We start from the raw sequence: 25,378 nt of genomic DNA on the forward strand, positions 1-25,378 counted from the left end.
CTATTCTCGTTGCCCTGAAACCCTTTCACCTTCTGATTAGGCATCGAACGATTGCCTATCCGTTTGAAACTTCTCATGGTACCTTCTTACTTTGCTCTCGATATCTTCTTAAGTTTCAAATCGAGAGAAACTTATGCTTCTTCCCTGAGTTAACCGTCTGATGCTCGATCTTGTTAGAATCCATCCATATACAGTTTTCCCTTCTCACCCTTTCGTAAGTTCGGTGATGGTCCTGAAGGAAGGACGGTGACTTCATCATGACGACCTGAAGCAGAGGACCGAAGACATCAATGTAATGGATCGACCTCTTCGAGAAGAGCAACTATGACCGAGAAGAATCTTTAGAATTTCGTAACCAGATCCCTTCCCCTTGTAACCGCTCCTAAATCTCGGGACGAGATTTCTTGTAGTGGAGGAGAATTGTGACGCCCGGGTAATCATGCTACAGTAATTCCACGCTAATGATGCCACGTCACCTCGGTTACTGTTATTAATCTCGCGATGGTTCAAAAACGGTTCGAATTCAAATTTAAAATCAAGTCAAACGATTAAAGTTTTCAAAAGTCAAAACTAAAATGTTATTAATGTGACAAATAAATCATGGATATTATTGGTGGAGTAACAACAGTCATTATAAAATATTTAAATACCCTTAAGTGATTAAAACAACATCAAAACAATTAGTTATACTCCTAATATATTTTACCAAATACTAAACTATTTTTATTCTGAGGTAAAACTTCTTAGAACAGTGGATTAATTTGACACACTATTTTTGGAGCTGTTTTCATATTTTACTAAACCAAAAATATAGTGCAACTAAAATAAAAGAGAAATGGATAAAAGGTAAAGCAAAAAAAATAACAAAAGAAGGAGGAAACCCCCCTGGCCAACTGGGCCGAACGGCCCAACTGGCCGCCGAACCAGGCTACCCGACCGGCCCACCCTACCCCTGCTTAACCCCCCACTCCCACCGAACCCTAGCCCATATCCCCCACTCTCCCCCCCCCCCGCTCGGTCCACTCCCTCCCGATCCGATCTGGATCGGGATCCCGTTGACGCCGCCGCCGACCCCCGCGGCCACTACGCCGGAGCTGCCACCGTCGCCCTCCGCCTCGACCCTCCCCCCCCCTCGCCGGGCCACTTCATCCTCGCCTTCCCCTCGCCCCTCTCCCCCTGCGTGCCCATCGCCGCCTGGACCGCGTCGGCGCCAGGAGCTCCCCCACCGGCCTGCTTCCCCGTCGCAAGTCGTCTCCGTCCTTCCCCCCCGACAACCGCTGCCCTAGACCCTACGTCTCCGGTGAGGCTACGGCCTCCGCGCCCCTCCTCTCTCTCCCCCTCGCTCGCTCACCGCGTCGTCCGCGCTCCGGCATGCCCGCGCCTCGCCGGCGCCCGCGCGCGCCCGCGCGGCCACAGCCGCAGTCCCGCCGCTGCCCACTGCCCGCGCCCACGACCGCACGCCCGCGCCCCGCCCCACTTCTGCTGCACGTCCGCCGAACCGCCGCCGGAGGCACTCGCTGGCGCACCGGCACACGCGCCCCGCCTCTGTCCCCGTTGGCCGCGGCCACGCTCGCCGGTGCCCGCTCTCGCGCGCTCCGTCCCAGGACTCCTCTCCGCTGCGGTGGCCGCCGGCGCTGCTGCCCCCACCTACCGCGGCCGTCGCCGCCGGCTGTGGCCCGCGCTGCTCGCGCCCACTCCGGCCCCGAACCGGCCTCACCTTGCTATCGGGCAGGGGTGCGGCTTCGCCCGCACCAGCCTGCCCGTATGCCCGTTAAGGGCCTTGGCCCTATGACAAGTGGGGCACACCCCCCAGAACGTTTCTGTTAAAAAAAGAAAAAAAGAATTAAATAAATAAATAAGTAGATAAATAATGAAAATAATTAATTAATTAATTAACCAATTAATTAACCTAATTAATTCTGATTAAATTAACCAAATAAGATTAATTAACCTAATGATTAGTTAACCTAATTAACTACTGTTAATTAGCTAACTAATTAGTATGACAGTGGGGCCCACCCACTAATTAATTTTGATTAGATTAATTAAACTGTTTAATTAAAATGTGTCACTGACCAGTGGGACCCACTGGTCAGGTTGACCAGTCAACTCTGTTGACTGCTGATGTCAGCATGACATCATGCTGATGTCATTAATTCATTTTCGAATTAATTAAATAATTAAATAAATTCCAGAAAATTCATAAAATCTTTAGAAAATCATATCTTTTAATCCGTAACTCGGATTAAAATATTTTCAACACGAAAGTTGCTCAGAACGACGAGACGATTCCGGATACGTAGCCCGTTCGTCCACCACACACCCCTATCATATCAAACTCGCAACTTCCCCCCTCCGTTCCTCTGCCCGAAAACACGGAACCCCGTGAATACTTTCCCGGATGTTTTCCCCCCTTCACCGGTATCACCTACTACCGCGTTAGGGCACACCGAACACCGCGTATTGCCTTGATATATTTTGTGGTGCTTTGTTTGCTTTGTATTCATTATTTCTTCCCCCTCTTCTCTCCGGTAGACTACGAGACCGACGCTGCTGCTGACCAGTTTGACTACGGAGTCGATGACCCCTCTCTCTTGCCAGAGCAACCAGGCAAGCCCCCCCTTGATCACCAAATATCGCCTATTCTCCTCTATACTGCTTGCATTAGAGTAGTGTAGCATGTTACTGCTTTCGTTAATCCTATTCTGATGCATAGCCTGACATTGTCGCTACATCTGTTGATACCTTACCTGCAATCCTAACTGCTTAGTATAGGATGCTAGTTTATCATCATTGGCCCTACATTATTGTCAGTCTGCCTTGCTATACTATCGGGCCGTGATCACTTGGGAGGTGATCACGGGCATATACTATATACTTTACACTGTTACATTACCTGTAATACTGTTCGGAGTTGGGGGCTGAAAGGACAGGTGGCTCCATCCCGGTAGAGGTGGGCCTGGGTTCCCGACGGCCCCCGACTGTTACTTTGTGGCGGAGCGGCAAGGCAGGTTGAGACCACCTAGGAGACAGGTGGGCCTGGCCCTGTTCGGCGTTCACGGATATTTAACACGCTTAACGAGATCTTGGTATTTGATCTGAGTTGGCTACGAGCCTATACGCACTAACCATCTACGCGGGAGTAGTTATGGGTATCCCGACGTCGTGGTATCAGCCGAAGCACTTCAGACGTCAGCGACGGAGCGGCGCGCGCCGAATTGGACTGGAACGCCACTAGGCTAGGTCTGCTTTCGGCCGCCCTCGCAACGTGCAGGTGTGCTATGGGCGATGGGCCCAGACCCCTGCGCGCTTAGGTTTAGACCGGCGTGCTGGCCTCTCTGTTTTGCCTAGGTGGGGCTGCGACGTGTTGATCTTCCGCGGCCGGGCATGACCCAGGAAAGTGTGTCCGGCCAAATGGGATCGAGCGTGTTGGGTTATGTGGTGCACCCCTGCAGGGAAGTTAATCTATTCGAATAGCCGTGATCTTCGGTAACAGGACGACTTGGAGTTGTACCTTGACCTTATGACAACTAGAACCGGATACTTAATAAAACACACCCTTCCAAGTGCCAGATACAACCGGTGGTCGCTCTCTCTCAGGGATATGAGGAGAGGATTGCCGGGTAGGATTATGCTATGCGATGCTACTGGAGATGCTACTCGGAGATGCTACTTGGAGGACTTCAATCTACTCTCTTCTACGTGCTGCGAGGCAGAGGCTGCCAGAAGCGTAGTCTTTGATAGGACTAGCTATCCCCCTTTTATTCTGGCATTCTGCAGTTCAGTCCACCGATATGGCCTCCTTACACATATACCCATGCATATGTAGTGTAGTTCCTTGCTTGCGAGTACTTTGGATGAGTACTCACGGTTGCTTTCTCCCCCCTTTTCCCCCCTTCCTTTCTTTCTGGTTGTCGCAACCAGATGCTGGAGTCCAGGAGCCAGACGCCACCGTCGACGACGACCCCTACTACACCGGAGGTGCCTACTACTACGTGCAGCCCGCTGACGACGACCTGGAGTAGTTAGGAAGATCCCAGGCAGGAGGCCTGCGCCTCTTTCGATCTGTATCCCAGTTTGTGCTAGCCTTCTTAAGGCAACTTGTTTAACTTATGTCTGTACTCAGATATTGTTGCTTCCGCTGACTCGTCTATGATCGAGCACTTGTATTCGAGCCCTCGAGGCCCCTGGCTTGTATTATGATGCTTGTATGACTTATTTATGTTTTAGAGTTGTGTTGTGATATCTTCCCGTGAGTCCCTGATCTTGATCGTACACGTTTGCGTGCATGATTAGTGTACGATTAAATCGGGGGCGTCACAACAGGTTAGAGATAGAGCCGGCAATAAGTATTTATAGTCAAAAACGCTCACCCGGGCTACCATGAGACCAACTGACTCGCCATTTTGGAAGGGACTCATGAGAATGAAGAACTTGTTCTTTCGTAGGGTCAAATTCTTGGTTGGCAATGCGATGTCAACAAGATTTTGGGAGGATACGTGGTTAGGAGAGACGTCTCTAGCCGTACAATATCCACCCTTTATAACATTGTGCAACATAAAGAGGATTAAGTAGGCACAGTATTTCAAAGGACTCCCTTGAATACTCAGTTCAGACGTGCGTTAATTGATGAGCGATGGACTGCCTGGATGCACTTGGTTCGGAGATTGATATATAGATGTTCAATTATCCGACCAACCGGATTAGACGCACTGGAAGTTAACGGGTATTTACGGTGAAATCTTTCTACATGGATTTGATTAATTCTGGCCCAATCTCAAGATCGTTACATATTTGGAAGGTTAAGGTTCCCTTACGTATTAAATTTTTTTTATGTGGTTCGTCCACAAGCAAGTAATACTCACCAAGGATAACTTAATAAAGAGGCGATGGGTAGGTAGTTCACGTTGTTGTTTTTGTGATCTTGATGAAATAATACAACATTTATTCCTTGAGTGCCCACTCACCAAATTGCTTTGGAGAACGATTCATATAACCTTTAACATTAATCCTCCAGTTGACATTGATTCGTTGTTTGGAACGTGGTTAGCTAGGGTTGAGCATAGTACTGTGGCTTATATTCGGATTGGAATATGTGCGCTTCTATGGGCTATATGGAACTGTACGAATGATATGATTTTTAACAGACAAGACACTTTTAACTTTCTTGCAGGTCATCTTTAGAGCTAGTGCATGGATCCGTACGTGGTCCTTACTCACTCCTATGGACTCCAGGGAGCCTTCGGTTACTGGGTGCAACCAGTGGGAGATGGTAGCACGGGCTATATTCAACTGGTTCGGATGACGGTCGCATAACAGGATAGGAGCCTAGGGAGCTTATCATTTACATTGCCTTACCGGTTGCGATTTTCAGCATGTACTTTTCATTTCTTTATTTCGCTCCCCTTGCAAGGTGTAATATTTTTATGACTTTGTGCTACTTTAAAGATTTTTAATAAAATTGCTGCATGCATTATTATGATGCAGAGGCCGGGGATACGTCTCCATTTAAAAATACTAATTTGCGTCCCGGTCGAGAAGTCAGCTGGAATAAACTTTGCTTCTTTCATCCTCCTCTTTCCTTCTCAAACCATACGCTCAAAGGCTCAAAGAGGCCCAAACTATTCGAGAGGAGATGTGACCGAACGATTTGACAGACGACGTCCATCCAACCTTTTCGATCTGTACGTATCAAGAACCACGATCGAACCCCCGTCGCTCTCTCCACTTGTCCAGAATCCGGATACCTGCATCCTACGACCCGTTTTACAAGTCTTCTACAACAAGTTAAAAACCATATACAGAAGTGCACCAAATAAGACCATATGCAGGGCTGCAGGCACATGACGCAGTCGGGGCGAGGCGCCTTGATCGGCTTACATAGACGTATTAGTATGCATGGAACGGATGATATGATCTCTCTCTGCCGCTGTGCGAGCGAGCGATCAGGGGCCGCGACAATGATTGGCCGAGGTGGGATGTCGAGGAGGACAGGAGTAGGGCGGGACGGCACGCGCGAGGGCGCGGGGCCGCCGGTGGCCGGTGCGGGTTCGCGGGCCCGCCGTCACCTGCGGCTTGCCGCGCCTTTTTCCCCGCTTTGGCGCGAGATCTCCCCGTCGCCGGGCGTACGGCGGGCCGGTCGCCCACGTGCCGGCCCACGCCGTGTCGGGCCGAGGCCACGTGAACTCGGGATCCCGTTGGATTTCGCCGCGCGCGCGTCTGCGTCTCCCTCCTATCCTATCCTACTCGGCCGCTCACGCGCCGCGGGTTCGCTTGGTTCCCTCCCCGCCGGGCGGCTTGCCGCAGGTCGCTCCCGCGCGCCATGCTCCTCCTTTTCTTCACTGTGCGTTGGGCTAAGCTGCGCCCATGCCCCTGCGTGGCCGTGAATGATTGGGGCGGCGATCGAGGCCGGCTGCGTGCGAGAGGATCTCCCTCGTCGGTAGACGAATTGTCGGGTCGACAAACCAAAGTTCTCGTCAGCAAGGCTTAGTTAGGTCACGCATATTTTATACTAATTTCTTATGCAGAGCATACATTTTCACGGAGCTGGTGATATGCCAACACAACATACAGTGTTGTGCTCTCCTGAACAACAGAACACATGCGCTATTCCAGGAAAAAAACAGAACACATGTAGACAAGTTAACCGTGCATTGTTTTTAGAACACGCGTGAGCTTTTCGTGTTTGTATATTCAAGTTGGATCCTTCTGATCTACGCTAATTTTTATCGGCGGCGGTTCCTATTCTGCTGTGCTGGTCCTATGGGGTCTTAGCACGACGACTTCTCGATTGTCTACAACAACAAGTTTTGTCCGGCTCCGACGAAAAAGGGGTGATGACGGCGGCGTGCCTTCGGCTCGCTTCCGTGCTTGTAGTCGTCGCTAGGTGGTTTATGGATCTGGATATAATTTTTATTATTTCTGGTGTCCGCTGCACTACCATGACTGAAGATGAATAGATTGAAAGTTTCTTGAAAAAAAGATAGAAGCCGAAATTGCACATGCATATGGTCCACCGAGCCCTTCATTTAAAAATTCAGAAAAAAAATTAGGTTTCAAAGTATTCAGAAAAAATATGCACATACATATGGATGTGTACTACTTGTCTTCAACGTTTCATAGGCGAAATACATTTATATGCGAGCTATACAAAAACAACTAAATCATGTATTTCTAGCACATGTACTATTCACTATAAAAGTACATAATTTTGTTTTTTTACAGCGCGCATCAAATGTATTTTCGTAATCAAATTTTACACACACCTAGTATACATCTATAGATATTGATCTATTTTCAGATTATTTTTTAAATTAAAAGGTTGTTTTTTGAAGTTTTGGAAAATTCAGGCTCCATGGAGCTTAAGAGCAAAAAATCCACTCTGTAGAAGAAGCATATTTTTTGCAAAGTAAGTTTATAGGTGCAACTAATAATCTAGGCAGCGCGAATATCAACCACACCCACCACCACACGTTATGGAATTACTTGCCTAAGGTTACTTGTTCCCACTCACTGCAATGCTCCTTAATTTTGTCAACGACTGCTATTGCGGGGAGCAAAGCTCTCTAGAATGGGTACCCTTCTTGAAGATGTTAAGAGAGCATACATGTGCTAGTTATGTAGTCACATTATTTTTCCAGCCTTATATACACTTGTATAACATGTTTGGGTGATAAACCTATTGCAATAATAGATGGCTATGTGCAAGAGTTGATGCAGAGTCCGGGGTTTACCCTCCTTTTCTGAAGAAAAAAAAAGTCTCGAATATAGATGTCACCCTCCACTCAATCCCTAGGCGGCACCATCGTTGTCTAACATGGCTACTTGCACCCAATGGCGGTACCCGAGCTAAGAAGTTGTGGGTTCGAATCCATTATAAATCTCTAAAACACCTTTTTTTAAAGCATAAATGTGACTACAAAAATATGCAAGGTTAGTTGACCCCACAACTAACATGTATAATCAACATTGTTTGCGCCATCATGCACACCATCAATATTGCACCTCTTATTCCTCGTCTCCCACATCTTAGTGACATCCAATCTCGCTGAACTCCCCATTCCCCCCACTATTATCTTTTATGTTCTCCCTGTGGATGAGGTAGCGCCACCGCTTCTAGTGGTGATGCAAGGATTAAAGGCTAGGAGGATAGAAATGTGTCATATGATGTATCTACGATAAGAGAAGCAAAAGTAGGGCGGTGTTAATAGATTTCTTTTTACCCCGAGGAGTTAACAATAGACATATTGTACAGTACAGATCATCGACATGGAAACCCCACTATAGTGCATGAACCCAAACCTAAAATGTTTAATAACTGCGATACTCTTTGAGGTGAATACATAATGTGGTAATAAATTACAAAATAGAGTATTCTCTTAGAAATTAAAGTAGCAATTGATGCACAACATTTTTGGGACCCAATCATCTTGTTGTGCTTATGATTATTGGGGCAGGTACCAAGAAACACATATGGGTCTAACACTTGGTAATTGCAAAAGAATTTCCTTTTGGAAAATATAGAGTACAACATAGGTGCATGCGTGCACACACATACTCATATAATGTTACTGGAGATTAGAGTAGCAACGAGAGCGTTAAGGTTGACGAAGTTATCAAAAACATATGTGCTAGTCCGTGAACACGATAGTGCAGTTTAATTATTATTTTTTGCGCCCTCGTGCTATGTTTTATGCTAGAAACTGGAGTAACACAACATCAACATTTACGAAATAACAATAGAAAATAACGCAATAGCGGTACCATATATATAAACAAAAGCCACCATCTTAGACTAGAAATATTGCTTCTTCTTGCTAGGTAGAAATATTGTATCAGATCGATGGATAACATGTTCGCACACCCTAATTTATCTCGGCCAAGAACACCTGTTAACGATTGATCATCATCGCCGGCACACGAAAACCACGTAAAGCCAAGCCAATAGTCCAACAAAAACAAAACACGTACGTACAACAGGTAGTGACATTCCCCTGAAGAAGTCACCAACCCTGTACCACAAGCCGGTTGAGTTCAAAGTTGAAACCCATGTAGACTAGGTTTGCTTGCGCTGTCGAAAGGTGGTGGGCGGGGCAGGCAATGATGGGATGATGATGGGTGGGAGATGAGGCGGGTGCGCGGGGCCGGGCAAGGGATAGACGCGTGCCGGCACAAAGCGGGACACGATGATTTGGGCCTGGAGGAAAGGCCATGCGCTCGCATGAATGGACACTTGAACTGGCTTTTTTCCCTGTGCCCCACCAATGCGAGCGCGCGGAGCACGCCCTGCGCAATCATGCCCTCCATCCTCGACCCCTAGCATTATGGTTGCTACCAACTCGGAAAGCCAATCATTTCTCCATGCACTGCTCCTACGTGATGCGATCATTGCCTGTTAGCACCCCAAACCTCGCATGGCAATCCTCGTCCGAGTGCTAATCACTATGTCGTCCGCTTATACTAGTAGTTTGAAAAGGAACGATCGAGTAGCAGTTCCGAGACATGGGAAGTTCAATCTAGTAGTGGCCAAAGAAGGAATAAACCAATCGATTTGGATGAGTGAAACTGGGATGTTTTTTCTTTCCTTTTGTCTAATTGTTTCGGAAATCCTATCTGGTGACCGTTCGCTGGGAGATGGGTGGCAAACAAACCCTTTTTCATGGCACCTTTAGTTCTGAGATGACACCAAACGGTGGCAGTTTTGAACGAAAAATTGCCTTCTCAGATAAAAAATGTCATGTCACGCTCACAACTAAAAATGCCAACAAAATCGCTTGCAAATACCACCCCCTCCCGGTGAACCGCTAGGGGGTCGTTTTTTGCGGGATTGAAGTCCATTTTTTTTTAAAGGAGGAAGGCCCCCGGCCTCTGCATCTGGGCGATGCATGCAGCCACTTTGAGTTCATGTATAATGGTGAATCGTCTAACTTTGAGTTCCGCCCACATCGTAACACTTCCATTTAATGTGTTTGGAGGCACACCACTTTGTTCACTTTTTATCACGACACTGAATAATAAATCTTTAAAAAAACATGAATCACAATGTTGACGCACACACGCACTCACACAGCGTCTACTGAAGATTAGGTCGGAGTTGTGGAACTTCAAAATTGATAAAGTCATCACTGACTCCTCGTTACCAATGAAACATCGCCTCCACCGAAAGAACCATCAGTATTAATGAGACAACAAAAGGAAGAGGATTTGGAATCACCTAAGTGCTCCAACCCCCCCCCCCCCCCTATATGAACATTAAATTCAGAAAAATATAGGAAAAATTCAAAATAACCTAGGATTTCGGGATATCAAATCTGGGTGTCCAATCTACTCCCGTGTGAAGTTTCATGAAAAAAATGACATATGTCGTTTTCACAGTAAAATAGACAATAACAAAAAAAACACGTATAGAAAAAAACTGTTTGGATGAATCGTAGGTCGGATTGTATTTTCTTCATCACGGATACATTTCTTGGCATATAAGTGGTGGAGCACCCAGGTGCTCCTGTGTATTTCCCACAAACAAAATGTCAATCCTAAGGTTTGATCATTGGTGGTATAGGGATTCCTCCACTCTCCTAACCATTCAACCACTGGTTGGTTCTTGATGGTGATCTTTGGCGAAGAAAAATGATTTGATCACTGTTTACCCTAGTAGTTTTCCTTTATGTCTTCATAATCCTCAAATAAGTTCATCCCTCTTTTCCATGCCGGGGAACACGAACTTTCCTCATCGACGGATCCATAATTCCATATTTTTCTTTGAATAACTATTTTCTACAATACTATTGTCTCTCTCTTTCTCCCCGAGGAGGCCACATCCTCTCGGACTTGTGTAGGGACGGGGCATATAGATCTCCTCCTTACCTTGGCCATGAAGTCGTCGGGCGAGCCAGTCTCTTCGGCATTTGCTTGTCGCCCCCCAACATAGAAAATGCTCCATTCGGGTCCCAAATGTTACATGCTAGGAAGTCGAATTAACATCGCGATGCCATACTAAGGAGAAGGCTATTGTAACATAGATCATTGGTCGTCGCCATTGATCAAGCCATCAAGGAATGGCATACCATCATTGATCAAAGTTGTTGGTGCCGACATAGATGTAGGGATCCTATAGGGACCCTTAAAGTTACATGAGGTGTTCTAAGAATATAATCATCAAGCATGTGTGGTAGACAAGTCACTTTGCCGGAAATGGGAAGGAAGGAGTGAGAGTCAAGGGTTTTTGATAGGGAAACATAATGTTGGGCACCGACATGACTAGTTAATTACCATAGTTTTCTTGGTAACCGTGGTCGAAATATCTTCAAAACTATGCAAATGAAATTCATGTTTTTTCTAGAATTCGATAAAGAAATTTTAATTCATGCAAACTATGCTAAAATTAGTAAAAACTGAGTAATATTCATCCCTAAGGGGATTGAGGGCATAATAACCGGTTATTAAATAGCTTATGGTATTCTGCCCCTGGTGAGAGCTATAGGATGGTCCAGAGGGAGGATTGATGTGGCTCTATCGGTGAGAGGTTAATTAGGGTACAATTCTAAGACAAACAGACATATATATATTTGGACGTAATGCCATGTAGTAGTAACCAAGAATGGGAGGATCTATGTAGGGATATGAGCAGGAAACCAATTTCAGGAAAATTTCCTCCAAATTCAAGAAACAAGCAAATATTATTAACCGGTGGAGAGGTGCTAAGTGTCTAAAATTCAAACGTGCACTCGAATTTGAGTTGGCAGAAATTTTTTTAATCTCAATATTCACGTCATTCCGATGAATTGTGAATAAACTTTTCAAACCGTTGTTTTTCCTGGCTGGCTAAGAGTGCACATAAACCGGTAAATGCTAGTACTGCACTCCAAAAGGGTGCTATATCGATAATACTAGATTCACGGATAATCAGTGACGGAATTTCACGGACACAGGTGCGTTCCCTCCTCTAATTGCCCCCCTGATTTTCATTGATGGGCCCACCTCACTTAATTAAACCTTAACCAATCAAATCCTAATCACCCAGTAAATCCCCCGTAACAGTCCGTGTGTCTAGCATTACTCGTGCTATATATGGGAACAAAATTGTTCCTTTTCCCTTTTTTTGCTATAATATACTCCCTCCGTTCCTAAATACTTGTCTTTTTAGGCATTTCAAATGGACTCAACATACGGATATATGTAGACATATTTTAAAGTGTAGATTCACTCATTTTGCGCCGTATGTAGTCACTTGTTAAAATCTCTAGAAAGACAAGTATTTAGGAACGGAGGGAGTACATGAGACTGGTCCAACAAAAAAAAATACGACACTGCTGGTGGTGACTGGTCCAACAGGTGACTTGAGATAATTATACGCGCGATTATTCTATTTTGCACGTACGATACGATCATATAGTTGCCCACAGAGACCATAAGTCAAAAAGGTGGTTGTTTGCTAGATATATACTCCACTCCATTCGGTGGACAAAAACATTTGTCAAAGCGAAAATGCCCACCGTTTTTTTTCTCTATCTCTAAAAGAAAAATCCCTGTTTGAGTGGAGAATAGCTGAAGTTAGCTAACCTAGCAATTCGAGCCTTTAGCGGTGGGGGGTTATGATTGCACCAATTAAGGAGCCAGCCCCCACAAGTTAATCATTGCTGTCCCAGAAACTATGTGTGAGATCCAACATTCCTTCCCCGTCTCTTTAAAACCCTCACTCTCCCCCACTTCTTTATCACTTCCGAGTTCCAGCCCCAACTGCAAACTCCACACACACGCGCGCTCGGATAGAGGTTGAGAGAGAGAGATAGACGAAGGGGAGAGAGATCGAGGTCAGGGAGATGATGGAGAGGGCCGAGGACTTAGGGCTCAGCCTCAGTCTCAGCTCGTCGCTTACTCCTCGCACCCACCATGTCGCCATGCAGCTCCATGCTCCAGGTAAATGTTACTACTAGTGCTTACTGCTTCAGCTCCGGTGCCTAGAGAGACTATGGATCGTGCCTAATAATATACGATGTGGGCAATTGTTGATCAGAGAGGAGATTCCTGGAGATGCCACTGCTTCCTGCGAAGCGGGTCTGCGAGGTCTCTGCGGATGAGGAGCGCTCCAGCCAGCGTGGCGGCAGCGACGACGAGGACGGCGGCTGCGGCATGGATGGCTCCCGCAAGAAGCTCCGGTTGTCCAAGGACCAGTCCGCCGTGCTCGAGGACAGCTTCCGGGAGCACCCCACTCTGAACCCGGTAATTAGCCTTTTCTTGGGAGTTTCTTTAACTTATTTCCATGAAACATGCATGCCTAGCATCCATGTTCATGCGGTTCTTAGTATCTCTCTACTCGATCTATACTCGCTTTCTAACCCCTGCGTGCTGCTACGTACTACGTGCAGAGGCAGAAGGCAGCCTTGGCACAGCAGCTGGGCCTGCGGTCGCGGCAGGTGGAGGTGTGGTTCCAGAACAGGCGCGCAAGGTACGTATAAGCACATGCAATAGTATCTTATACTATGTTCTTTGGATTGGATTTCCTTTAAGCTCGATCGGTGATCAGAACGAGTCCTCAGTCTGTCGGTTTTTTCTTTGTTTGTTTCAAAAACAACGCAGGACGAAGCTGAAGCAGACGGAGGTGGACTGCGAGTTCCTGAAGCGCTGCTGCGAGACGCTGACGGAGGAGAACCGGCGGCTGCAGAAGGAGGTGCAGGAGCTCCGCGCGCTCAAGCTCGTCTCCCCGCACCAGTACATGCACATGTCCCCGCCCACCACCCTCACCATGTGCCCCTCCTGCGAGCGTGTCTCCAACAACAACAACAACAACAACAACAACAACAACAACAACAACACCGCGGACCGCCGCAACGGTGTCGAGGGCGCCATCTGCCACCGCCCCATCGCCGTCCGGCCGCAGCACTCATGATCGACCGATCGACAACCTAGCCACCAGCTAGTCTACTTACTAGACAGTAGGCAGTACACCGTGCCAAAACCAACAGTTTCGCACATTTATCCGCGCAAGACTGTTGCCCACGCTCGATCGTTCTGAATTTTTTTTCTTTGTCAGGAAGGAACACGAGTATTAATGTGTCACAAGTGCAGTAGAAGAGCATGCAGTAGCTTAGGGAATATTTAGCTGGTCCTAGAGAAAGCTGGATATGGTGGGATACGGGTGTAGGGAAGGTGGGGTGCAAGGGGATGGCACGGCGGTTTGTCCTGTCGCTTGGCTGATGATGACGGCGATGATGAGAGGTCAGTTCAGTTCGTTTCTTGGACAGCCGTGTCCCTCAAGCTTAATTCCAGCGATTGATTAACGCGTGTGTGTGCTTCTGGCCGGTCTACTTAGCTTAATTTAGGCGATTAGTGTCTCCAGAAAGCATGCATATATCTGTTAATCTATGCAAAGTGTTGTTCCATAGTCCTTTTTGCTCACGTATGTACCTAATTTAAAGTGGTTCAGTTATCCGCTTATCATTTGTGTTTGGATAGACAACTAAACACGGACGGCCACCGACTACTCGATCGATCGTGGACTGGACAATCAAACTACCACACGGACGCAACTGATCCGGGATCATGAATACTATTCATGGATGACTAGATGTGCATGTCAGTTCAGATCCACGCTGATGGAAATGGCACCTTACTTGTTCGAGGTGGTGTTTGTTTCACGTTGCTCTCAGGGTCACGACGCCATAAAACCCCACAGAAACTAAAGAATTTTCTAGTAGGGTGAATATATCTTCCGAAGTTTCTGCCGAAAAATCATGATCTTCGACGACACTTCGTATGCATGATAAACTAACTACTTATCATGCCATCTCCGTCTTCTAGTAGCCAGTAGCATCAGTCGGTGTCATCTTCCTTGGGTAATTTTCGCCACTTTATTCTTCCCATGTGTCCAACTCGACCGGAAATGCCGACAGAACCAACTCGAACATAGGGGGACTTGTCTCCATAAACGAATGAATATTCTGCACATGCCGAAACAATGCAGTTCTCCTTCCTTTCCATCCGCATCGTCAGCGTCCACTTGAGTTGGTGCATGCTGCCGCATATGGCCTGAGGCTTTCAACAGGTTCCATCCAGGTTTGCAGTGCAGCACCTGCAGGAATATGCAGACGTGTGCAAGCAGGGCAGCCATAGATAGGTGATGATCAATCAGGGACGGCCTTGGGAGCTCACGCGGCCGCCCACCCGTAACTTCTGGAGCGAAAGCTGGGGGGTTCCTCCGTGGCGCGTGTTAAGCTAGCGTACTTGTAGTAGTAATCTTAATCCCTGCCTGGTGTTGCTACTCATTGGCTCCGCTCCGCCTTCTAGGAGATTGGTTAGCACAATGATTCACATGTGAGAATGTCTTCACGTGGTTGGTCGTGCTGTACCTGCTGGATGGAACCCCCCAAATATATCACCCAGTAATCAAACACCAACTGAATGCTATTTCGCGAAAAAAGAAAACACCAACTGAATGCTGTATGAAGGTTTACTATGCTATTGTGGAGCTGGGAGAAGAGCGCTATATGAACTTATACCTGTCGTTTGGCAGAACTTAACAATTAACATTGCGTGTTAACAGCTCAAATTGGGTAATTTAGTACTGCCTCCATCCCAAATTAAGTGTCTCGAAATTATGGAAGGAGTACTACCTATGTAACTTTTATAAGTATTTTTAGAGTCTACAGCAGTGTAAAAAAAAAGTCTTGCATTAAGTCAGAGAGGGAGTAGTAGAATATTATACTCCCTCCGTTTCTAAATACTCCCTCCGGCCGGAAATACTTGTCCGAGGAATTGATGTATCTAGATATATTTTAGTTCTAGATACATTTATTTGTATCCATTTCTACTACAAGTATTTCCGGACGGAGAAAGTATAAGTCTTTTTAGAGATTTCAAATGGACTACAACATATGGATGTATATAGACATATTTTAAAGTGTAGATTCACTCATTTTTCTCCGTATGTAGCCCCTTGTTCAAATCTCTAAAAAGACTTACATTTGGGAACAGAGGGAGTAGTTTAGACTTCAGAGCTGGTTACCTCAAATCATGGCAGTGTCAATACTTACCCTACTTAGATTATGTTTCCTCTTTTTATTCCCACGCAATTATGCATTATTCCATTATTGACCATTTTTTAAAAAATCAGCTATCCACACATGAGATCAGTGTGGCAGCTTACTCAGTTTCCCACTACTGGAAAAACAACATGCCCTGATTAGTTATCACACTGATGAGCCTAGCGTGGCGGCCCGACATCCATCAATGGAGACTAGCAGTTGGTTCCGACCAGTGACATGCCTAGACTACTTTCTTTTTTGTTGAGGAAAACATGCCTATCCTCGCAAAAAGAAAGAAGAGAAAAACATGCCTAGACTACTTTTATTTAGACAAACATGCCTACAGACATACCTTGTTTTCTCCCGTCTTGATGGGTAACCAGTCACTAGCGTTTTTGGGCCTAACCGTTCTAGCCCATGAAGCCCCATGTGCACCACTTTAGGACCTGTTCGGTATCTATACAGTTGCCATCTCCTCCAACTCCGCAGTCTAAGTCAGGCCGAATGGCCTAAATCCGTGGAGTCGAGAACGAGAAGCTTTAGGGTTTAGGGTCAATCTTCAAAGCCTTTGACACTGCCGGTCCACCTTTTGGCGGCACTGCCATTGCCAGCCTGGGCGATCAAAATCATCAACCGTCACTGTCGTAGCTTCATTTGGAAGGGCGAGGAAGAGATCAATGGGGGCCACTGTCTGCCCCCATGGTCTAGGGTGTGCATGCCCCGGGAGCTTGGTGGGCTGGGAGTTTTAAATCTTAAATGGTTTGGTCTAGCACTTCGCTGTAAATGGCCTTGGCTGCGCTGGGACGCGGATGAGAGGCCATGGCATGCTCTACCCAACGTGATGGAGAGGGAGGTCCAGGCCCTTTTCAACGCGGCCTGCCAAGTCAGGCTGGGATCCGGTGAGATTGCCAAATTTTGGACTGACCGGTGGCTGGAGGATGGCAAGTCAGTGGCCCAGATGGCGCCCCAACTCTTCTCCTTCGTCAAGAACCGCGAGCTAACTGTCAAAGAGGCTATCCACAATCAGGCCTGGACCAAAGACGTAGTCGGCGGGCTCTCGCTACCTGCCATTGTGCAGTTCCTCAAGGTATGGGAGTTGGTGGAGAACACTACCCTCAATATGGATGCCAGGGACACTCCACGCTGGATGTTGACGGCAGACAAGCAATTCTCTGTCCAGAGTGCATACAGCCTGTTCTTTCTAGGCAACATTCGCTTTGCATGCTCAAAGCCGATTTGGAAATCCAAGGCTCCACCGCGTTGTAAATTCTTCATGTGGCTTGTGGTGCATAAAAGATGTCTCACGGCGGACAACCTGGAGCGACGAAGCTGGCCGTCCAATCGAGTGTGTTCGCTCTGCCTGTCTGCGCCAGAGGACTGCACTCACCTTTTTGCCCATTGCCCATATACCCAACAGGTTTTGTTGCTCTTTAAAACATGGGCGAATGCAAATTCCATTACCCCCAGTGTTTCTTTCACTTCCACGGAAGACTGGTGGCTTCGGGCTAGGGCGGCTATTCCGAAGGAAGTCAGGAGGAATTTTGACATGGTAATCATCATGCTGCACTGGAGGGTGTGGAAAGAGCGAAACGCCAGGATATTTGATCATGCTTCCAACCCACCTGACTGGGTTCTGGACCGGATCAAGGAAGACGTAGCCATGTGGAGAGCCCCGGGATGCATTGCTGATCTCCTGGCTTAGCTACAGCCGTCTGGCTTTGCCTGTATATGTTTCCAGCGCTGGAGTTCCTTCACTCAACAGCTCCTCCCTGAAGTCGCCAGTCAGCTCCTGTTGTACTCCGTCTGAATTTCGTTATGGTACTCATCCTGATGCACTGGAGGGTTTGGAGATCCCAACGTTGCTGTGGCTGGGTCCTGTATGGGGTCTTGGGTTCAGTCTAATCTTTCTAGACTGCTCCTGTTGTACTGAACTTTTCTCTCCTTCTAATAAAGATCGGCCTCAGGCCCTTCGAGAGAACGAGAAGCATGATGCTCGTGCAATGCAAGTTGGAAATAAATGTTGTATTGTTTCATCCTGATCACAAAAACAACACCGTTTACTCCCCTCCCAATTATGTTTTGCCAAGTTGTCCTTGGTCGAAATCACTCCCTTGTGCACAAACCACATAAACACCTTAATTTTCAATGGCACCTTTATCTTTCATATGTGTAGCGACTTTGGGATAGGACCGGTGTTAATCAAGTCTACGTAGATACATTTCACCGAAAAGACTTCGACACTCAAAGTTTCCAGTACAACTACGTCTTTCTTGAATCGGATGGTTTCTGTGAAAGTTTGTTTCTATGCCTATTTTTGGGTGTGTTTCTTTGTTTTGCTTCAGGTTGTACAATCAGTGGCAAAGCTCAAGGCCCATCATCTGACATATCTATAGTATTCACTAGAAACTATTTGAGGGCAAAACTTGAGTTGTACTCAAAAATTCAGAGTTGCCTGGTGGGCATGGTCAATGTGGCTAAGAAAGTATAGAAGATTTGTCCTACAAAATTCCTTCAGTCCAAAGAGCCCTCAACGGTACTGTACAAACCTTCTTGGCTTTTTATTTACAACAAAAAATGCTACTTGTATCTATCTTCATTTTGATTTCAGTATTTTATCCGTATGTGGTGTTTTATGATCATCGCATTTGAAGTGATATCAACATTTGCTAAATTGTTTGAGTGATTTCTAGTCAGGCATCAACATCCAATATGCAATGGCTGTGGTTGCATTTAGCCTTTATCTTTTAGAGGATGCCCTAAATATGGTGTTGAGTTCGATCTCATTAATTAACAAAAAAATGATAAAGTTTGCTTGTAAGACTGAGAGAAAAGAGAGTGCATGTTGGAAATATGCCCTGGAGGCAATAATAAAATGATTATTATTATATTTCCTTGTTCATGATAATTGGTTGTTATTCATGCTATAATTGTGTTATCCGGAAATCATAATACATGTGTGAATACATAGACCACAACATGTCCCTGGTGAGCCTCTAGTTGACTAGCTCGTTGATCAACACATAGTCATGGTTTCCTGACTATGGACATTGGATGTCATTGATAACGGGATCACATCATTAGGAGAATGATGTGATGGACAAGACCCAATCCTAAGCATAGCACAAGATCGTGTAGTTCGTTTGCTAGAGCTTTTCCAATGTTAAGTATCATTTCCTTAGACCATGAGATCGTATAACTCCCGGATGTCGTAGGGGTGCTTTGGGTGTACCAAACGTCACAACGTAACTGGGTGACTATAAAGGTATACTGCGGGTATCCTCGAAAGTATCTGTTGGGTTGACACGGATCGAGACTGGGATTTGTCACTCCGTATGACGGAGAGGTATCTCTGGGCCCACTCGGTAATGCATCATCATAATGAGCTCAATGTGACCAAGTGTTTGGTCATGGGATCATGCATTACGGTACGAGTAAAGTGACTTGCCGGTAACGAGATTGAACGAGGTATTGGGATACCGACGATCGAATCTTGGGCAAGTAACGTACCGATTGACAAAGGGAATTGTATACGGGATTACTTGAATCCTCGACATCGTGGTTCATCCGATGAGATCATCGTGGAGCATGTGGGAGCCAACATGGGTATCCAGGTCCCGCTGTTGGTTATTGACCGGAGAGTCGTCTCGGTCATGTCTGCGTGTCTCCCGAACCCGTAGGGTCTGCACACTTAAGGTTCGGTGACGCTAGGGTTGTAGAGACATTAGTATGCGGTAACCCGAAAGTTGTTAGGAGTCCCAGATGAGATCCCGGACGTCACGAGGAGTTCCGGAATTGTCCGGAGGTGAAGAATTATATATAGGAAGTCCAGTTTCGGCCATCGGGAAAGTTTCGGGGGTCACCGGTATTGTACCGGGACCACCGGAAGGGTCCCGGGGATCCACCGGGTGGGGCCACCTATCCCGGAGGGCCCCATGGGCTGAAGTGGGGGGGGGGGAACCAGCCCCTGGTGGGCTGGTGCACCCCCCTTGGGCCTCCCCCTGCGCCTAGGGTTGGAAACCCTAGGGATGGGGGCGCCCCACTTGGCTTGGGGGGCAAGCCACCCCCTTGGCCGCCCCCCCTTGAGATCCAATATCTAGGGGATGGCGTCCCCCCCAGGGCCCCTATATAAAGAGGAGGGAGGAGGGATGCGCACCCCTGCTCCTGGCGCCTCCCTCTCCCTCTGCAACACCTCTCCCTCTCGTAGAGCTTGGCGAAGCCTTGCCAAGATCGCCGCTACTTCCACCACCACGCCGTCGTGCTGCTGGATCTTCATCAACCTCTCCTTCCCCCTTGCTGGATCAAGAAGGAGGAGACGTCTTCCCAACCGTACGTGTGTTGAACACAGAGGTGCTGTTCGTTCAGCACTAGGATCTTCGGTGATTTGGATCACGACGAGTACGACTCCCTCAACCCCGTTCTCTTGAACGCTTCCGCACGCGATCTACAAGGGTATGTAGATGCACTCCTCTCTCTCGTTGCTAGATGACTCCATAGATTGATCTTGGTGAAGCGTAGAATTTTTTTATTTTCTGCAACGTTCCCCAACAGTGGTATCAGAGCTAGGTCTATGCGTAGTTTTCTTTGCACGAGTAGAACACAAATTTGTTGTGGGCGTAGATGTTGTCAATTTTCTTGCCACTACTAGTCTTATCTTGTTTCGGCGGCATCATGGGATGAAGCGTCCCGGACTGACCTTACACATACGCTTACATGAGACAGGTTCCACCGACTGATATGCACTATTTGCATAAGGTGGCTAGCGGGTGTCTGTCTCTCACACTTTAGTCGGATCGGATTCGATGAAAAGGGTCCTTATGAAGGGTAAATAGAAATTGGCATATCACATTGTGGCTTTTATGTAGGTAAGAAACGTTCTTGCTAGAACCGTATTGCAGCCACGTAAAAACATGCAACAACAATTAGAGGACGTCTAACTTGTTTTTGCAGCATTTGCCTTGTGATGTGATATGGCCAAAAGGTTGTGATGAATGATATATATGTGATGTATGATATCATGTTCTTGTAATAGGAATCACGACTTGCATGTCGATGAGTATGACAACCGACAGGAGCCATAGGAGTTGTCTTAATTATTGTATGACCTGCGTGTCAATGAATAAACGCCATGTAATTACTTTACTTTATTGCTAAACCGTTAGCCATAGTAGTAGAAGTAATAGTTGGCGAACAACTTCATGGAGACACGATGATGGAGATCATGATGATGGAGATCATGGTGTCTTGCCGGTGACGAAGATGATCATGGCGCCCCGAAGATGGAGATCAAAGGACCAATATGATATTGGCCATATCATGTCACTATTTGATTGCATGTGATGTTTATCGTGTTTTTGCATCTTATTTGCTTAGAACGACGGTAGTAAATAAGATGATCCCTCATAATAATTTCAAGAAAGTGTTATCCCTAACTGTGTGCCATTGCGAAAGTTCATTGTTTCAAAGCACCACATGATGATCGGGTGTGATAGATCCTAACGTTCACATACAACGGGTGTAAGACAGATTTACACATGCAAAAACACTTAGGTTGACTTGACGAGCCTAGCATGTACAGACATGGCCTCGGAACACAAGAGACCGAAAGGTCGAACATGAGTCATATGGAAGATATGAACAACATGGAGATATTCACCGATGATGACTATTCCGTCTCAGGTGATGATCGGACACGGTCTAGTTGAGTCGGATCATGTATCACTTAGATGACTAGAGGGATGTCTAATCTGAGTGGGAGTTCATTAAATAATTTGATTAGATGAACTTAATTATCATGAACTTAGTCTAAAAACCTTTGCAAATATGTCTTGTAGATCAAATGGCCAACGCTCATGTCAACCTCAACTTCAACGCGTTCCTAGAGAAAACCAAGCTGAAAGATGATGGCAGCAACTATACGGACTGGGTCCGGAACCTGAGGATCATCCTCATAGCTGCCAAGAAAGCATATGTCCTAGAAGGACCGCTAGGTGAAGCACCCATTCCAGAGAACCAAGACGTTATGAACACTTGGCAGTCACGTGCTGATGATTACTCCCTCGTCCAGTGCGGCATGCTTTACAGCTTAGAACCGGGGCTCCAAAAGCGTTTTGAGTAACACGGAGCATATGAGGTGTTCGAAGAGCTAAAAATGGTTTTCCAAGCTCATGCCCGGGTCGAGAGATATGAAGTCTCCGACAAGTTCTACAGTTGTAAGATGGAGGAAAATAGTTTTGTCAGTGAGCACATACTCAAAATGTCTGGGTTGCACAACCGCCTGTCCCAGCTGGACATTAACCTCCCGGACGAGGCGGTCATTGACAGAATCCTTCAGTCGCTCCCACCTAGCTACAAGAGCTTTGTGATGATCTTCAATATGCAGGGGATGGTGAAAACTATTCCTGAAGTATTTTCAATGCTAAAATCAGCGGAGGTGGAAATCAAAAAGGAACATCAAGTGTTGATGGTCAATAAAACCACTAAGTTCAAGAAAGGCAAGGGTAAGAAGAACTTCAAGAAGGACAGCAAGGGAGTTGCCGCGCCCGGTAAGCCAGTTGCTGGGAAGAAGCCAAAGAATGGACCCAAGCCTGAGACTGAGTGCTTTTATTGTAAGGGAAGCGAACATTGGAAGCGGAACTGCCCCAAATACTTAGCGGACAAGAAGGCCGGCAACACTAAAGGTATATGTGATATACATGTAATTAGTGTGTACCTTACCAGTACTCGTAGTAGCTCCTGGGTATTTGATACCGGTGCGGTTGCTCATATTTGTAACTCAAAACAGGAGCTGCGGAATAAGCGGAGACTGGCGAAGGACGAGGTGACGATGCGTGTCGGGAATGGTTCCAAGGTCAATGTGATCGCCGTCGGCACACTACCTCTACATTTACCTACGGGATTAGTTTTAAACCTCAATAATTGTTATTTAGTGCCAGCTTTGAGCATGAACATTGTATCTGGATCTCGTTTAATACGAGATGGCTACTCATTTAAATCCGAGAATAATGGTTGTTCTATTTATATGAGAGATATGTTTTATGGTCATGCCCCGCTGGTCAATGGTTTATTCTTAATGAATCTCGAACGTGATGTTACACATATTCATAATGTGAATACCAAAAGATGTATAGTTGATAACAATAGTCCCACATACTTGTGGCACTGCCGCCTTGGTCACATTGGTGTCAAGCGCATGAAGAAGCTCCATGCTGATGGACTTTTAGAGTCTCTCGATTATGAATCTTTCGACACATGCGAACCATGCCTCATGGGCAAAATGACCAAGACTCCGTTCTCCGGAACAATGGAGCGAGCAACCAACTTATTGGAAATCATACATACTGATGTGTGCGGTCCAATGAGCGTTGAGGCTCGCGGAGGCTATCGTTATGTTCTCACTCTCAATGATGACTTGAGTAGATATGGGTATGTCTACTTGATGAAACACAAGTCTGAGACCTTTGAAAAGTTCAAGGAATTTCAGAATGAGGTAGATAATTCACATGACCGAAAGATAAAGTTCTTACGATCAGATCGTGGGGGAGAATATTTAAGTCATGAATTTGGTACGCACTTAAGGAAATGTGGAATCATTTCACAACTCACGCCGCCTGGAACACCTCAGCGTAACGGTGTGTCCGAACGTCGTAATCGCACTTTATTGGATATGGTGCGGTCTATGATGTCTCTTACTGATTTACCGCTATCATTTTGGGGATGCGCTCTAGAGACAGCTACATTCACTTTAAATAGGGCACCGTCTAAATCCGTTGATACGACACCGTATGAATTATGGTTTGGGTAGAAACCTAAGCAGTCGTTTCTAAAAGTTTGGGGATGCGATGCTTATGTCAGGAAACTCCAACCTGAAAAGTTCGAACCCAAGTCGGAAAAATGCGTCTTCATAGGATACCCTAAGGAAACCATTGTGTATACCTTCTAGCTCGGATCCGAAGGCAAGATCTTTGTTGCCAAGAACGGGTCCTTTATGGAGAAAGAGTTTCTCTCGAAAGAAGTAAGTGGGAGGAAAGTGGAACTTGATGAAGTACTACCTCTTGAACCGGAACGTAGAGCAACTCAGGAAGATGTTCCTGTGGTGCCTGCACCGAATAGAGAGGAAGTTAATGATGATGATCAAGGTACTTCGGATCAAGTTACTACTGAACTTCGTAGGTCCACAAGGACACGTTCCACACCAGAGTGGTATGGCAACCCTGTCCTGGAAATCATGTTGTTAGACAACGGTGAACCTTCGAACTATGAAGAAGCGATGGCGGGCCCAGATTCCAACAAATGGCTTGAAGCCATGCAATCCGAGATAGGATCCATGTATGAAAATGAAGTATGGACTTTGACAGACTTGCCCGATGATCGGCGAGCGATAGAAAACAAATGGATCTTTAAGAAGAAGACGGACGCGGATGGTAATGTTACCATCTATAAAGCTCGACTTGTCGCTAAAGGTTATCGGCAAGTTCAAGGGGTTGACTACGATGAGGCTTCCTCTCCCGTAGCGAAGCTGAAGTCTGTCCGAATCATGTTAGCAATTGTCGCATACTATGATTCTGGGATATGGCAAATGGATGTCAAAACGGCATTCCTTAACGGCTATCTTAAGGAAGAACTGTATATGATGCAGCCAGAAGGTTTTGTCGATCCTGAGAATGCTAACAAGGTATGCAAACTCCAGCGATCCATTTATGGGCTGGTGCAAGCATCTCAGAGTTGGAACATTCGCTTTGATGAGATGATCAAAGCATTTGGGTTTATGCAGACTTATGGAGAAGCCTGCGTTTACAAGAAAGTGAGTGGGAGCTCTGTAGCATTTCTCATATTATATGTAGATGACATACTTTTGATGGGAAATGATATAGAACTTTTGGACAACATTAAGGCCTACTTGAATAAGTGTTTTTCAATGAAGGCCTTGGAGAAGCTGCTTACATATTAGGCATCAAGATCTATAGGGATAGATCGAGACGCCTCATAGGTCTTTCACAAAGCACATACCTTGATAAGATATTGAAGAATTTCAATGTGAATCAGTCCAAGAAGGGGTTCTTGACTGCGTTGCATGGTGTGAAATTGAGCTCAACTCAATGCCCGACCACGGCAGAAGATAGAGAAAAGATGAGTGTCATCCCCTATGCCTCGGCTATAGGATCTATTATGTATGCCATGTTGTGTACCAGACCTGATGTAAACCTTGTCGTAAGTTTGGTAGGAAGGTACCAAAGTAATCCCTGCATGGAACACTGGACAGCGGTCAAGAATATCCTGAAATACCTGAAAAGGACTAAGGATATGTTTCTCGTATATGGAGGTGACGAAGAGATCATCGTGAAGGGTTACGTCGACGCTAG

The 25,378-nt window shown here is 46.3% G+C and overlaps 1 protein-coding gene across 1 annotated transcript; it reads left to right on the forward strand.

The window, feature by feature from the left end:
• The first annotated feature begins 12,641 nt into the window (after nt 1-12,641).
• On the forward strand, nt 12,642-14,380 carry LOC123041827 (homeobox-leucine zipper protein HOX17). Its single transcript, XM_044464386.1, has 4 exons — nt 12,642-12,915; nt 13,013-13,218; nt 13,365-13,444; nt 13,576-14,380. The coding sequence occupies exons 1-4, from the start codon at nt 12,819-12,821 to the stop codon at nt 13,883-13,885; spliced, it is 693 nt and encodes a 230-aa protein (XP_044320321.1). The 5' UTR covers nt 12,642-12,818; the 3' UTR covers nt 13,886-14,380.
• Nucleotides 14,381-25,378: the final 10,998 nt, after the last annotated feature.

The sequence above is a fragment of the Triticum aestivum genome, chromosome 2B (genome assembly GCF_018294505.1).
Source record: "Triticum aestivum cultivar Chinese Spring chromosome 2B, IWGSC CS RefSeq v2.1, whole genome shotgun sequence".
Classification (NCBI taxonomy): domain Eukaryota; kingdom Viridiplantae; phylum Streptophyta; class Magnoliopsida; order Poales; family Poaceae; genus Triticum; species Triticum aestivum.